This window comes from Nestor notabilis, unplaced genomic scaffold, assembly GCF_000696875.1.
Source record: "Nestor notabilis isolate BGI_N333 unplaced genomic scaffold, ASM69687v1 scaffold7917, whole genome shotgun sequence".
Lineage (NCBI taxonomy): Eukaryota > Metazoa > Chordata > Aves > Psittaciformes > Psittacidae > Nestor > Nestor notabilis.
The window spans coordinates 75,812-91,723 of record NW_009937761.1 but is presented as its reverse complement, the minus strand read 5'-3'; the positions used below and the strand labels follow the sequence as shown (position 1 = coordinate 91,723).

The 15,912-nt window shown below is 43.2% G+C and overlaps 1 protein-coding gene across 1 annotated transcript; it reads left to right on the top strand.

The window, feature by feature from the left end:
• Positions 1-12,732: 12,732 nt before the first annotated feature.
• LOC104409191 (forkhead box protein P1-like) lies at positions 12,733-13,185 on the top strand. The gene is made up of 2 exons (XM_010018993.1): positions 12,733-12,903; positions 13,045-13,185. Exons 1-2 carry the CDS (start codon positions 12,733-12,735, stop codon positions 13,183-13,185), a joined length of 312 nt encoding a protein of 103 aa, XP_010017295.1.
• The last annotated feature ends 2,727 nt before the right edge of the window (positions 13,186-15,912 follow it).

Genomic DNA, 15,912 nt, shown 5'->3' with positions numbered 1-15,912 from the left:
TTTTTTAACTACAACAAAAGGCTAAATATTTTCTGAGGAAGAAACAGGAGGTTCTTGGCCAGCCCTGGATGCCCAGGGCTGTGCTGTGAAAAGAAGAAGTACCAAATATTCTAAAACTTGTGGGAAAAATGATGAGGGGGGAGGCTTCTGGCCATTGTGCTGTTTGCACATGAAATGGCAAGGGAGGGGAGAGCTGTGCCAGGGCCAGCTGTGACCTTGGATGTGTCAGGTATTCAAAACCGGCATGATTTTACTCGGTGTGTGTTGGTGGTGCTGGTGCTCGTCAGAAGGTAGCAGTGAACCAGGTAGGGGCCACAGTGCAGCTGGGAGGAAGAAGGACTCCTGGTATAGACCACAACTGCAGCCTCCACCCCCATCCAAGTAGTACAATGTCTTAAAGGGCTTATTTTACATAGGAGAGGGATGAAGAGACTTCTGGAGGTCACACGCAAGGATTGTGTCAGGGCAGGAATGTAACCCGGAGCCCTGGATTAACCCCTACCGATAGGACCATCCATCTGCTCTCCCTGTACTTTACATCTATCCCAAAACCTGTGTTACAGGATAGGGAAGTTACAGAAACCTCCCTGGGGGAATGTTGCGATGGGCAACTTCTTGAGCAGTGCAGGGATGAGAAATGAGAAAGGAAAGGCTTTCTGGAAGGTGGCAAACCCAGGGGACCTTGGCATTTTGAGCACCTTGAGGACTAATGCCTCGAAGCCAAGAGATGGACGTTGGGTAGGAGCAGTTGGAGGCCAGAGGTTTCAGTTGTGAGAAGACAACCTCAGAGGGGCTGCTGCTCCCCTTGGTTAACGAAAATGAGCTGGGGACATGTACAGAGAATGGTGATGGGAGGCAGAAGCAAGAGGGCTGAGGATGGGAGAGAGAAAGGAGGAGAAGGGCTGAACCACACCTTGCAACTTCAGCCTTGCGCATTGAGCTGGCGTGGGCATGGATGTGTGTGTCTGGAATGACGTGTACATGGTCCTGCTGGGCACGGAGGAAGCCATCATTTTACTTGTTTGTTCTAGGAAAGAGATGAAAATGTTGCATCCCACCTCTTGCAGTTGCTGATGTTCTTTAAAAATGCAAATAGATGTTTTACATCAGTGGTTTGGCCGGTAAATCTTGTTTTGTAGAACACTTTCAAGTGTTTTCAACTCCTTTCTTTACCCTTTGTCGGAACAGATGCACAGCTCTGTGTTTTCCCCTGCTGCCTGTTGTCTTGAGGTTGCACAGCAAGACTGCAAAGGCTTTTTGTTTGTTGTCGTTGAAGGGAAGGAAAAAACCCTTCAATCCACAGAAGAGTTAACAGGATTTCACTTGATCTGCTCGTTTATGCAATGAGTAATGCGAGGTTGGTAACAGCAAATTGTTGTTTATAAGCAAACATGGCACTGTGTAAACAAGAAGGCCTGGTCCCCAACTGGTTTGATTTCATGGTGGTCAGCAGCTGATGCATGTAACGTACAACCTTTCTGCTTCTCGAAATGTCAGAAGAATGACTATTTGTTTGTCTTGAGTTCTTCCCAGCTGTTTACTCTGTAATGCATTTGCCTCAACCTTGATTCCCTAAGAGTGGCCCCTTTCTCCTCCCTGCTCTGTTTACATTAGTCCTGCCCCGAGTGTCACCTATGAAATCTGTTGATTATTCCACCTGGTTAATGTTAAATTGCTCTTGCAAGATGATGTGTTTGTTCATAAACACAAATGCTGGGCCCCTTGTTTACTGTACCCATGGCAGCAATCAGTTATTAAACAAATATTGCTTTGTTTGCGGGTGTGAGCAGCAGTTTATCCTGCAAGGTCTGGAAAAAAACCTTTAAATGCTGGGATTTTGATAAAGGAGAAAAAGGGGAGCTTGTCCCTGGAATGTGGCTGAAACTCACTTTGGTTTGCTTTGCTTATCTTTAACTTGGGTGAAGGGGCTAGAAAGATTAGCAAGTTGTTTGGTTTTTCCAAGAGATTTCCTTAGTGTAATGATATCTATCCAGTTGTTTGCTTTTTTCAGAAGGGAGAGAGCACTCCTGCAAGACGACTAGCACAGCGGTAGACGGCTGATGGCTAGAAAATCCTGCATGGAGCAAACAAGGAGTTAGAAGGTCTAGGACAAAGATATAGGGCTATGAACCAGGTAATCAACCTAAAAGAACAAGCCTTGCATTCTGTGTCAGCGTTTGGTTGGGGGCTCTTTGGTTTCTCTCTTTTCTCATGTTGGATTTTAATTGATGTATGTGCCCTCGATGGAGTTGGGAAAGGCAAAGCTTTCGCTTTTATTTCTGAGGAGATCTGAGGAAAATCTATTTTAGAAGCACAGCCGTTTGAATGGAAAGAAAATACCAAATGTAAAAACGCGCTCTTGTCGCTCCTCCTCCTGTGAGTGAGGTGACAGAGCTGCTTTTCTGCTTTTTATAACTGGAAAACTGTGTTTGCATCTGCTGATTTCTGTATGCTGGCTGTTTGGTTTCTGGGAGTCCTAATTAGAGAGCACCATCCTGGTAGTTCTTGCTTTTGGGTTGTTTTGAAAATGAGCAAGAAAAACTCACACCGTCTTTGTTTCTCAAAATTATTGTTTGTTATTGTTTCTGAATGGGGCTTGGATTTCAAATGCCAGGCAGGACCTGTTAGCACTGACAGTAAATTGTTAGGGCTTTGAGTACAAAGGGAGTAAACCCTCTTAGGGTGACCTTGAGAAAGAAATGTTAACTCTCTTTGTATGAAGGTGGTGTCTGTTCCTTTATATGTGAGTTAATCTGTTAAAGTATCTTGAATATACGTTTATGAAAAGCTTTTGAAGGATAAAATTAACTATTTGTCCTTTTCAGCCCTTGGAAAAGCAAGCAACAAAATATGCATAAAAATGTGATGTATTCTCTAGCTTGCACCAGTGGTCAAATACATTGTTCATTTTGGGTGTTGGGGCTGGGCAGGAAGCAGAAGGTAGCTGAAGTGTGTAAGTGGACAAGTGGGTCACTAATTGACTTGTGTTGCTGTGATGGATCAAACCTTTTCTGCTTTAAAGTAAGTGAAAATAGTGAAGTGAAAATTGTATTGTGCAGAAGTATTAGAGTTGCACCTGGCTTTGAGGTGTTTTTTTGATTTCTGGAGGCTGGTAGAGAGTTTAGAAATGCCTTAATGGAGATATGCATGGAGGGTGGGAGTCTAATTCATCTACAGCCAGCACTTGTCTTGCGAGGTTTGATATCATCTTACTGTAGCAGTGCTGCTGCTGTCTAGCATAAACTAACAATATTTACTAAATTTAATGTTTACTAAATGCAACTTCGGCCTTTTATTTGGTTGAATAGTCACCTCTTTTTCTGAGAGACAGGCTGCAAGAGTTTACGTTGCAAGCTCAGAGCAGTGCGCATACAAACAAATGAGTCCTGGGCTGTGAGAATAGCTCTGCAGTTTCTCTTCCTGTTCTACACGAAGCTGCTGCTGTGCCTGGGCTGGGATGAGCAGGTGGGTACGTCCCAAGAGACAACAGCCACCAGGCTGGCACCGAGGCAGCTCTGCACTCCACCGTGCTGCACTCTAAATCTCCTGTCTGTGCCGAAGTTGTTCCTTCTTTCTGGAGAAGTTGTTCCTGTAGTATGGATGGTGCTTGTGTCCCCACGGTAGTAGTTGCAGGGTTGTGCGGTGCAGTGAGCGAAGGTATCTGGTTTGGTTTGGTTGGGGTTTTTTTGCCACTTGTCATTTCTTTCCTTCCAAATAAACAATGATCCTGGTGATGGTAAAGATGATTTCTGTCAAGCTCGCAGCTGAAAGACAGCTCTCCCCAAGAGAGAGGAAGGAACCTCACTCTGCTGCTGATGGTATGTAAATGATTGCATCATATTTGCCAGTCACTTGGAAGTGGCCTGGCTCTAGAGCTTTTATGCAGCTGTGGCATGAGCTTCATGCTGAATATGGGGTTTAATAGCTGACAAGCTGAGGGGCATAGATTCAGATGGAGCTGGCTTTGCAAAGGGGGTTTGTTTATCCGAGGGGAGACTGGGACTAACTTCTGTGTGCATGTGTAAAATGAAGGGAGGATGCCAAAAACTCGTTTGGGAAAAACTGAGTGGTCCATCATCTCTACCTGACACTTCAGGTCTTAAGGAAAGGAGTGAGACTTGTTATCTCCACAGCTTGGTATGCTTTAGTGCACTAGCTTCTCATAGGGACCAGCTCTAACTCTCTTGAACAGAGCATACGGCAACCTTTTAATGTCTGTTTCAGCTATGGATTTGCTTGTTCTCTGTTCTTACTCTTTGTGGTCGGCAACACCCTCAGCAGAAGGGATTTCCTTAGGGGTAACTCTAAGAAGTTAAGTTGTTTGACCATGATTTCACAATAAGTCAACGTGGCACAAGAGGGATTAGGCTTCTGACTCTCCTTTCCTTCTCACCACAGCTGTCTTTAAGTTTCAGCTCCTGTAGAACATCAGGCAGCCTTTCACTGAGCTGCCTCCAAACAATTTCAGGTTCCTGTGGCCCTAACAACATACGCTGCTGTTAGAAAGAAATAACCCAGCCAGTGCAAACAGTGAAAGAGGTTGTGTCATTGTGTCCAGTTAAATAAATGAAAAGTTGTGGCATCCTGCATCCAGACTGGAGTAGGTGAAGTTGCTATTCAGGAGACTTTGAGTGTGGCAAGAGGACATAAACCCTGGCAGAAGTTCAGGTTGGTGGAAGTTCAGCCTGTCACTGACATGACCCACAGGGAGGAGGAAAAGCAACACGTGTCCTTCTCCCATTGGCCAAGGTGATGTGCTCAAGCACTTTTGGAAAGCCGTGGCCTGTCATTCACTAACTTTATTTACAGCTTCATGTTTTCCTCTACCTTCTTCCTTTTTTACCCCCCTCCCCACCAGAAAGCTCTGCATCTCCAAGTAGCTCTTAGCCAATGCTGGGTGGGCAGGGAAGGGGAGCAGCCCCATGTGAGCCAGGTACCAGGGCTGCAGGTTGGCTTGTGGGGATGCTCCAAGAGCAGTGTGATTCATTTTCCTTCCCGGGGAGGCTCAGCTCATCACTGCTGCGATGGTCTCCACCTCCACCGACCCAAGGCTTGGGACGAGTCCAGCCGAGATGAGAGCACCAGGGCTGTGCCTGTGTCAGGAAGCAGAGCCAAGGATGCGCTGCAGATAATCCCATTCCTCTGGACCCTTTATTTCCTAAGCACTAAATGAAATTTCAGATTTTAGATACGTCTAGACATATACAGTGCACGATAAAGTTGATAATACATTAATCATTTTTAACAACAGGTAATATGCATAATTTATGGTGTTACAGTGCTATCTTTTTTGATATTTATGATGGATAATGCTCAGTTTTTGCCCTCATATTACTGCTTTAAATTATACCACAAGAAAATTAATGAGAAAGTAGATTTATGGGTTTCATTTGTTTGTCAATTCGGAAATTAATTGGGTGTTAATTTTAGCCGTCCTTCATCAGACCAGGTCTTTAGTATGTGTGCATTACTTTGCATTCATTGAAGCCTACCTCCCATTTACTGTGGGTCACTAGCTTTGCATACATTAAAATAGCCCTCAGGCTCATTCTCTTGATTACTTTTTGAACTGCCATGCATTAGAAAATTTACGCCTTTCTGTTATAATTATGAAAATTCACTATTGGAAGATGGTGCTTGCATAACAGCAAGTACACAGTCCTGCTCAGCGATGTAAGATCATATAGCAAATCCCAATACATTTTTGTTCTAATCCTAGAAAATAGCACTCTCGACAATCTTTGTTGTGCGAGTTTCATCCTTTGAAATTTCAAGGATCCATTTTAATGCACTGAATTACCTCTTTAAGCTGAGGAAATATCAAAGGATTTCACCTCGTCGCTGTCTCTTTGTTTCCTCTTTCCACACATCCAGTGCATGTTCCTCCCTTGCCTTGCTCCAGGTTTGCCTCTCCTCCAAACGCCACTGTCAGACGTGACTCAGCATCGCCTTTCAGGACAGCGGAGTGTTCCCTACTATTTTGGCTGATTCTTAAAGATGATCCTTAATTGCGAAACCCCTTCTCCTTTCTCATACTCCTGCACAATTCAGCAACCTCCAGTAGCGTGTAGGCGAATGGCCTTCAAAGGGCTAAGCATGAAGTTTTATCCAAAAAGTACCCTAATGTACTGACAGTTGATCTATAGTTAGTTAGTACATAATTATACCTAAAATACATGCTGTCAGCAGGATAAATGACGGCTACTGAAAACTCTAAAAGCATGACGGGTGTTCACCCATCTGCAATGACGAGAGCGGAGGGGTTTGTAAGTCGAGAAAGGCTGGTGAGTTCAGCATGATCTGATTTAGTTAAATCATGCCATATGTTGGGATGGCTCTTTCTAATAGTTGTGCTAACCACAAACACAGGCAGAGAGAAGTCATCTGGTCCACCTGGCTAGTTTGGATTCCCCTCCCCGACGTTATTTCTGTACTTAGCGTGGTGGCAGCCCTCGAGCTGCTCATGTGAAGCTGGCTGATTCACAGTTAATTGTGACATGGTGTAATTTAGTAAATGAGCAGCTGAACATCTGTACGCCTTCCCTCACAGTAGATCAAAGCCTTACCTTACTCAAGGCTTTTAATTTCCACTAGTGAATCCTGTTTTCTTGTACTGAACTCATGGATGGCGGGATGGTGCTGCTGGCCACCTCACCGCCCTAGGGACAGGGGGTCAGCTGGAGGAGATGGGTGTTTTGGCAGTGGCTGGGGACCATCAGAACATGTTCCTGGAAAAATTCAGAAGTGGTGGCGGTGGTGGGATGTGGAGCCTGAGGAGCTTTCCCTGGCAGGGCATTTACTGCAGAGATACCGGGACTAAAAGACACTACCTGTGAGTCAGGCAGTGGTCTCCTGGGCAAGTCATCGTGGTCCTTGTTGCTGATAACGGGAGTGCTGGGAGCACCAGGTTGCTTTTGTACCTGTGCTGGGGGTAAGAAGCAGCTTTGCTCGTGGTCTGTGTATTGCTTTGCTGTGGAGCATGTTCTGTTTTCAAGAGGTAAAATCCTCTTTGCAGCGTTGTGTTGTCATGAAATGCTTCCAAACAGTATTTGTTTGGGTTGTTTTTTTTTTTTTTTTACTATATAATTATACAGAGAAGTGCTCTAAAGTTAGATTTGAGCTTGCTTTGGGAAACTGCTTGCAACTAATAGGTGAAATGTTTACTTATAAACCATGCACGTGCAACCATACTGCTGGAGAATTTAGGACTAGATCTTGTGATTTGATCACTTAAAATGATTTTACCATTAACTCTTTTACCTATAGAAGTAGTAGTTTATTTTATAAGTCTGTGTTGTGTTTAATTTACATGTCCTTTCATGGCTGGGCCAGGTTCTTTAAGGGCATTTATTCTGCTTCATATAAATAATTGATCAGCCAAGTTAATTTACTTCTGCCTGACTTGGTCAACCTTAATTAACTGCCCTGGAATAAAGACTGAACTTTTTGTTAGCTTAAAATCTTTCACAGATTTCACAAAGAAGGTTTGTTTTATGACATTTTTGTTCTAGCTCTGATCCCAGGGGAGAGAAATGTTGAATGGTCTTTATGTGCGTATATATTTGTAAACACCTCCAAGTGTACCAATAGCCAAAATAAAATCGTCAGCCTGGGAAGTAACTTTGAAACATGCAGGCTGCATTCTGAATCTGTAGTCCAGGTTGAGTCTGGAAGCGTGTTAAAACAGACATTTTAAGGCCCAGAAGACCCTGGGGATAGTTTTTTAAAGGTGATGAGATGCTTAAAGATGTAGATTGGTGCTTATTCAGGAGTCTTAAAAATGTCTCGCCAGATGCCTCTGTGAATGGTGAGGCATCTAAATACATCTGAATATCAGTCCCTTAGTCTTTCAGACTTGCAGTGGGTCCTTATTCTGACGGGTGCTTCAGTCAGTAAATCCTCCCTCATGCTGACATTAAACAATGCTGCTTAGTCTTTAGAAACTGTACTAGTAAAGGAATTGCAGAAATTGCACACTTCGGCACCCACCTCCTGCCTACTAATCTCCATGCTTAACCTTGCTCATCTAAATAGTCCAGTGGAGCTGAGGGATGTGTTCTGCAGCATCTTCGCTTGGTGATGGTATGGAGTTCCTTTGTTTTTAATCGATTAGCATGGAACCTTTTCAAAATTAGGATTCCTTCAGGTTCTGTCTTTCTAGTTAAAAACACTGACACTGGAGTCCTCAGGTCATTTTGATTCAACCAGAGTTCACATTCGTCCTGTGTACTTTCAATTTTGACCATGACCTTAGGAAATTAGCTGTCCCCTGGTTCTGTCCAAGTCATCTGGAAGGTGATGAGCTCTTGTCCTCCTATTGACAGAGTGCCTTGCTTTGATTCCACTCCACTGAATTTTTACTCCATTACTTTGAACGTAACATATTCACCAAGGAGATGGATCAAACTGTACGGCTTTGGCTTTGTATTTGACTATGCATCAAAGCTGGAATAGGTTTTGAGCAGGTTAAGACGAGAATCTTGAGAAATGGATCACCAATGTGAGATTTTTAAACCAAGCTGACACTGAGTCGTAGAAGAACAGTTCTTTTATTATATGCTCCTTGATTTCAAGAGAAAAATTTAGAAGTTGTTCATATGGCAGCTTAGCTTTGGTCCCTTCTTGGGAAAAACATCTTGTGTCACTTCTAATAATCTTAAGTCATTTTCTGTCCCTCCTAACATGAAATATCACAGATATTTTGCTAAAAAAAAAAAAAAAAAAAAAAAGATACTTACACTGGTAAGAACCACCTATTCTAAACTAAAAAATACATTTCCTTTGCAGGATTGTTAGGAGAGTCATTCTGCTTTGTTCTGCAACGCAGAGATGGACGCGCTTTTTTGCCATGACATTTCTTAAGTCAGAACGTGGTCTCTTGCATGTCATGGAAGCGTTTGCGGGGTACTGTATTTGCTATAACAAATCATTATGCATAACAGCTTCTTCAGCACTCTTGGTTATTTGGGGTTGTATTCAGACCGGAATCACAGATTGTGATACTAGAACTGAAGCTTCAGTTCAGTTCCCAGAGAACCTAATCACGTTGCATAAAGCCAACCTTGCTTTGCTTTTTTCTTTCATGATTTTGAATGACAGACTTCACTAATGGGCTTCTGTAAGGCCTGCTCCTCTGTGCTGAGGAGAGACAATTATCTCAGCCATCCTCGGTGTACCATCACCTCAGCTCATTTAGGTGCGCTCAAAAAGACAAATAATAATCATTCTTGCAGAAAGCTCTTGCAGGTTGATTTTCATGACATGACGCTTAATGATCAGACCAAACCGTGATTATTTATGTCAACTCGCATTTGACTACAGTGAAGAAATAAACACTTTTATCTTTTCTCCCTTGAAAATCCTCTTTTCTATTGGAGGCATTTTAGCAAAGTGGATTCGTATTTGTCCGGTTGAAGTTCTATTGAAGTCGACTGCCTGTGAATGGATGTTTTTAAAGCAGAATTTGCTCAAAGATGTTCACTTCTGCTTTTAAAATAATTTTTTGAAAGTCCAAACATCCTGGTTTTCTTTTTTTTACTCTTTTTACATTCCTTTTGCAAACTCTGTTTCCAGCTTTGTTCCCTTGACGGCTGCTGCCAGTTCTGCTGGATACGCTGTGTAGGGTGGCACAGCCATCGGAGGGGCTGGGACAGCTGAGGCGGGACCCGTCTGGGTTACATTTACAATGACATGGTTACCTTATTATGATTACCTTTACTGTAGTTTACTATTTTACCTTTAGTCTGAAAGGTAAAATAGAGCATGAAATTTGTCATGGAAAAGATTCTCAAGAACTATGTTCTTTTTGCGGCCAAATGCTATAAATAATTCATCTTTTCCTCAGTCCTATAGGTTGGAAAAATAGTAGCAATTTCTACTGTTGTTTCTTTCCAGGAGCATTTTGCAATCCTACAGACAATAAATAATTTCTTGGCCAGTTTGGTTGTGAATTATTTTCTGTGTCCTGGAGATATTTTGCTCAGAAGGGCAAGCCAACAAATTGCAATCAGGCAGTGATAGATCTGGTCCTCAGTGGTGCACATTCTTCTTGCCTCTGTCAGAGGCATCTCTGAGGTTTGGTTGGTGCTTTCTCTGACCCTCCTTAGTAGTTTATCCAGGTTCTCACTTCCCGTCAATTTGTTGCATGAGAAGTGTTGGAGAATGAAATGTACTTAATTTTTTTGGCACATTGGTTTTAGCATCTCTTTCCACTGCAGTGTCTGCTGGAGGCACCTTTCACCAGTTCTTTAGTATGTCCTTCCTCCATCAGGTGTAGTCTGTGTGAGCCTGATGGGCCACCCATCATTTGCCATCGTGCATCACAACAAAGACATGAGTCTCTGGGTTTAACCAGCTAACCCAGTCTTTCATGGTGGTCATCCTTGTACAGATCCTCTGCTGAGGTAAACTAATGCAATGCTCCATTTTCTCCAGTTGAGGCTTGGCCTCAAATTTTGATGGAAGCAGAAAACAATTACATCCATTATTTCTTTTGGATTTATCTCTGGTCAGAAAAGGTGTGTCCTCCTTAGTAGTGTATAAAATTGCATGGTATACCTTTGACTATCTCACGAGCTGTCTGGAGAATCTCACTTCTATCCCTTCCGAAACAACCTGTGCTATGCAGTCGCTGCCCGGTGTGTAATCCAGCCTTGCTTGTTAGATGCAAACACTTCTTTAGACGTTGTCGTGCTTGTAGGCTTTCCTTACAGTGCCAAAAATGAAAAACACACCATGCTCAGCCTGTGTCAGAGCAGGATCTTGTTAAAACCCAAAAGCATTTGCTGGTGGCATTGGGAAAGCTGTAGGTTTGTTTAGATCTCTGGAGCTTTTAGAAGGGAGCTGACAGAAGCTTTATAATGAGCCCCCAAGCCCTTTTGTCCCCTTGCATAATTCGAAGATTGCACAAAACAGATTGAAAGAAGTTTCCATAGACCAGCTGAAATTTATTTAAATGTAATCAGAACATTTGAATCTGTCCTAGCACTGTCCCTGTGCTTGGGCAGCCATCAGTGTGAATAGATCCCGTCACGATTGGAGCAGGGTCCGGCTAATGAGTGGTTCCCCCGCTCGAATGGGAATCAGCGAGGAATGCTAGTGCTGGAGCGGGGTGGTGACACAGCCCTCGTTACTCAGCTGCTTCTCAGTTATGACATCTTCATTATCAACCATATGGATCATCGTTATGAACGTCTGAAGCTACCAAATGAGCGAGAGGTCTGGTACTGGTGCGTTGGGCTGGAGCGTACCTCTGTGTGCGGAGTGTGATGCTGTATGTCACCTCGGGCCAGCAGATGCTGGGCAACTGGTTCCAGAAGCAGGAATTGCTGTCTCCAGCTGGTACCACATACTTGGTGGCTGGGGGCTCTGAATTACACATGTGTAGAGTTCCCTGGGAAAGGGTTTTCCCTGGTGTTTCCCATTGAAATGCACTGCTTTCTCTTGCCTTCTCCTTTATATGTTGGAACTGAAGGGATTTTTCTTCTTTCTTTTCATTTGGCGTAGTTACTGAATTCAAACAGCTTCTTCCTTAGATATAAAGCACCTTACTTTCCAGGTGAACTACCCTGCACAGAGGCATTTGGCTCAAATGTGCACGTGGTGAGTTAGCGTGGAGTAGGCAGTGGGCTTGGAGCATGCAGCTTAGCTTTCCATGCCCCATTTTCTGCTGGGTAAGGGTGAGAGAAGGAGCACAAAGGGAGGGAAGGATGGGCTGGAGGAAGCAGAGCAGATTAGTAACATTTAAATCCTGGAACTTGGGGCTTTGCAGGTTGAAATACCTGTAAAACAATTAATGAAAAGATCTCAAAGGTAGCTGTTTGCAGCAGCAAACTAGTGTATGTGCTTTGTTTTGGGGGGTCTTGTGCACAAATGCTGATGCTTAGTTTCTAAAGACATGAGAATCCCAGGTGCTCTGGGAGCTCTGCATCCTTATTGTGGGGCCTGGGGCCCACTGATAGAGTGGATAAGTGCACTGTTGTGAAGCACTCAAGAACAGACCTCCAGCAAGAGTGAGAGGCCTGGCTGGGAGTAGCTGTGGCTACTGAGCTGATGTTTAGCCAAGTAACACCAGAGGATCTTTGCTGTAATGCCACTGTGCATCCAAAGCCAGACCAAATCCATAGCCAAGAAATTTGACAGAAAGACTAATTCTGTGAGCAGTTGAAGCAGTTTGCCTCCAATGAAACCTCCTAGTGTCCAGCACATCCCAGACTCACTCTGAATTGCTTCAGAGTAATAAAAGGTGCTAACTTGGCAATATCATGGTGTGAGTGGGAACTGAAATGACGAATGCTGTGCTTCACCTACGTGCCCCTGTGTAGTGTGTATCAAGTTTGTGATATTGTCCATCATATGTTGCACAGAGTGACTCGTCCATTTCAAAGGGAAGCATCCAGATGTAACTAGAGAAATTTAATTATGGATTCTGTGTGTTGGTTCAAAAATGTTTTTTTTTCTCTTAAGGGAAAAAAGATGTTGAGCAAATACCACTATATTTAGAACAGAACTAACTTACTAAAATTATAGCTGTACCAACAGATAAATAAACATAAACTAGTAGCATGAACCATTAATGAAAGATAAATCGCATGAAGGGAAATGACAAATGTTTACAGTTTTGGCAGGATTTAAACCAGGGCATGTCTCCTTACATCCAGCAACTGTTTTAACAGCTGCTTTTTTTTTTTCCCCCTTCCTCCCCTCCCCTAAATTATTTCAGGTTTTTGAGTCATGATGCAAGAATCTGGGACTGAGACAAAAAGTAACGGTTCAGCCATTCAGAATGGAGCGAGCGGTGGCAACCATTTACTAGAGTGCAGCCTGCGGGAAGTGAGATCAAACGGCGAGACACCTTCAGTTGAAATTGGGGCTGCAGATTTAGCACATCTTCAGCAACAGCAGGTACTGTAAGACATATTACAAGTTTCCTACTTGCAGAAAAAGCGTGAAGCATTTAATCTCCCCTCCCAGACCCTTTGTATTTGCCAGTCAGAGGATGCTTTCAGGACTTGCCTATGACATTCTGTACATTTTTGTCCGTAGGGGATTGCAATTGTTAATGTAAAGGGAAACATTGGACTTTTCTTCCGGGACTCCTTTTTAATAATTCCCTGGAAATACCCAAAGATCAGGGCTGGCTTCCATTGCCTGAACGCGTTGTGTCTGGTGGCAGTGATGGGGTGAACCGCTGTATACAAATAACTGGTTTCCAAAAGATGTCGCTGGGTGGAACGTAGACTAACATTAAGTTTTGTTTTTGCAACAAATTTTAATATAACCTAGCAACCTCTCTTAACAGAATGTTTTCTGTTAGTAAGAAAGGCTGCAGAGGGAGGTATCTGCTGCAGAAAACATCAGGGTAAATAAATAAATACATCCCGTGTCACCGCTCCTCAATTCAGAAGAATCGGAACCCAATTGTGCCTTTTGCCTTTGTATTTTAATTAGTGTATTTCCTTCGAAGTGACCAACTTCACCAGTGTAAATTATCCACCTAATACATTTTGTCTTTTTCTTCTCCCTGATAAAATTTGGAAACCCTCCGAGGAAATTTTACACCAAAGTGCGGGGCATGTATCATGAACGTGTTTGGGAACAAAGGCTGCAGCAGAGCCATGGTGAATACACTTACGCCTAACCCTCACTTTCTGTAATGCAATAAGCATTCTTAAAACCTTTTAAATAAGCGATTGGCAGCTGGTTAAGACTCCCCTAAGCATACAGTGATCTTTTTAGCAGGTTGTTGCGGGGAAGGAAAACCTGCATTCATAAACAAAGCAAAACCAAGGCTTGCGGAGGAGCAGGGGACCCCGTTTGCCAACCTAAGACAGAAAGCTGCCATAATTAAGCAAGTCAGAAAAATGGATGATACTAAATGCATAGACTTTGGTTGCTTCAGTCATTTTCATCCTACAGGTTTTTACTTGAAGTGAGAATACCATCAGTGAGAAAATCACAGCCATGCTGAATTCATTACTGCAGTAGTCACACAAAACCACGGATAAAATTTCAATAACTGCAGGCCACAGTTGAGTAAACAGTTGCACTGAAACTTAATTCCTGTTGACTTTTCCCTCATTCTTTGCCAGGGGCACATTCTGATTCGTAGTGCAAAGACAACAGGGGTTACAGCTTTGATTAATATAGGACAGTAGAAGAGGAGTGGAACACTAAAATATGTTCAACACAAAGGTCTTGTCTTAAAAAGGCTTCGTATCAAAATGAGTTAATTACGCTGCGTTTTCCATAGGAGCACTATGGAATTTTCCAATGCTGCTTTGTGCAGAAAGAAACAGAAGGGGGGGGGGTCACACAAACACGTGCACAGCATAGACCAGAATTGCTCAGACCTCTGCTCCTCCACTCCTGCCACCCCTTACTAACCTTCCCTGCTGGCACCCTGTGCCAAGGCTTCTCCATAGCCACCCGGAGAGCTCGCGCCGCCTTGGATAACATCCTAATCTCACATGTAATGGGTTGTGTCATTCAACAGTCGCCCATTGGGTCAATTAAGGAGTGGCACCCATTCATTCCTAGGCAAGTCCTCCCCCAGAGGGTGCCCGGCAGAGGCACAAGTGCTTCTGGCCCCTCGGGAGCAGGGTGCGGGGCTGGGCGGCAGTATTGCGGCATTGCTTTCACACAGCTCAGATTCTAGCTTCTAGTTTATTTATCCTCCGCCAGTACAATAAACGTGGTCGGGGAGCTTGCTTTTCTGCAAGTTCTTAAAAGACCTTTATGTTCTGTGTTTGAATTCTGCTGTTAATTGGTTTTGATGACTAACTTCTCCACTGAGTTTATCTTTTAAAAGGCAAGTTGGTCGCAAAGTTTGAAACAGTTATTTAAAACAACAGCAACAAAAAAAGACCTGGTAACAACAAAAGGGTAATCAGAGCTAGCATAAAAATACCAATCTTTGTGTTTGGAAAATATTTTAAATGCTGAAAAGAAGAAAACCCCGTTGTTTTCAGACAGCTAATGCAAGCGTTTACAGATACACATACAACATGGAGCATAATGTTTAGATGTTTCTCCGTATACAACATATGCTCTCAGGTCACTTAACAGAATGCATTCTACAAAACACTTCTTCAATACAAATGAATGAGTTCTGAATTAAACAGCTATTTCGTAAGAGCATTTCATTCAGATCTTTTCATTTTGCCACCTGGCACTTGTTTTGTCTGAAAAATAAAAAATCAGTGGTGGGTAGTTTGATCAGGCTTTGCTGTCGGGGTTAGTTGTGTATTCCCATGATGAGCGTGGCTGAGCGGTAAAACCTGGACGTACAATTGCATCTGTAAAGCATCTGTGCAGGTTTTGGTTTGCCTTTTTTTGTGACACTTATGAATTTATAAGGACTAATAGGTTTGTTAGTGTGAGTGAGCAAAACAGAAATGCTTCAGGTTTTTTAGGAAGTTTTAATGGGTTTACAAACTTGTAAATATTTTACCATGGGAAAATATGGAGCACCACAGATGTTCCTGTGTTTGAAGGAACAGGGTACGGTGTGAGCACTCTTGCAGTAAGTGCAGAGAGGACTTGTAGGACAAGTTTTATGCTTCCCATGTCATCTTAGGGTGATTCTGCCATGCAAGGAGACAGAGAGTGATTTGATGCTGAATTATTTTAGCATTAGCAACCTTGTAAAATGTACTGTTAAGCTGGGAGTAGCAAATGTGGGGATGACCTCTGCTATGCATAATAAAACCAAATGGCTCCAACTGATGTTTGTATTTGTAATCGTGATGTATGAAAGCCAAAGCAGTACAAGTGACTCTTCAGGGACAGTGCATCTGTGGAAGAGCTGGATAAAAATGGAGGTACATGTAGGAGAAATTGCTCCCAGAATTGGGCTGAGAGGGATGGAAAACCCTTTCCTACAGTGTTTTGGCACCTACTGAAGGTGAGAGG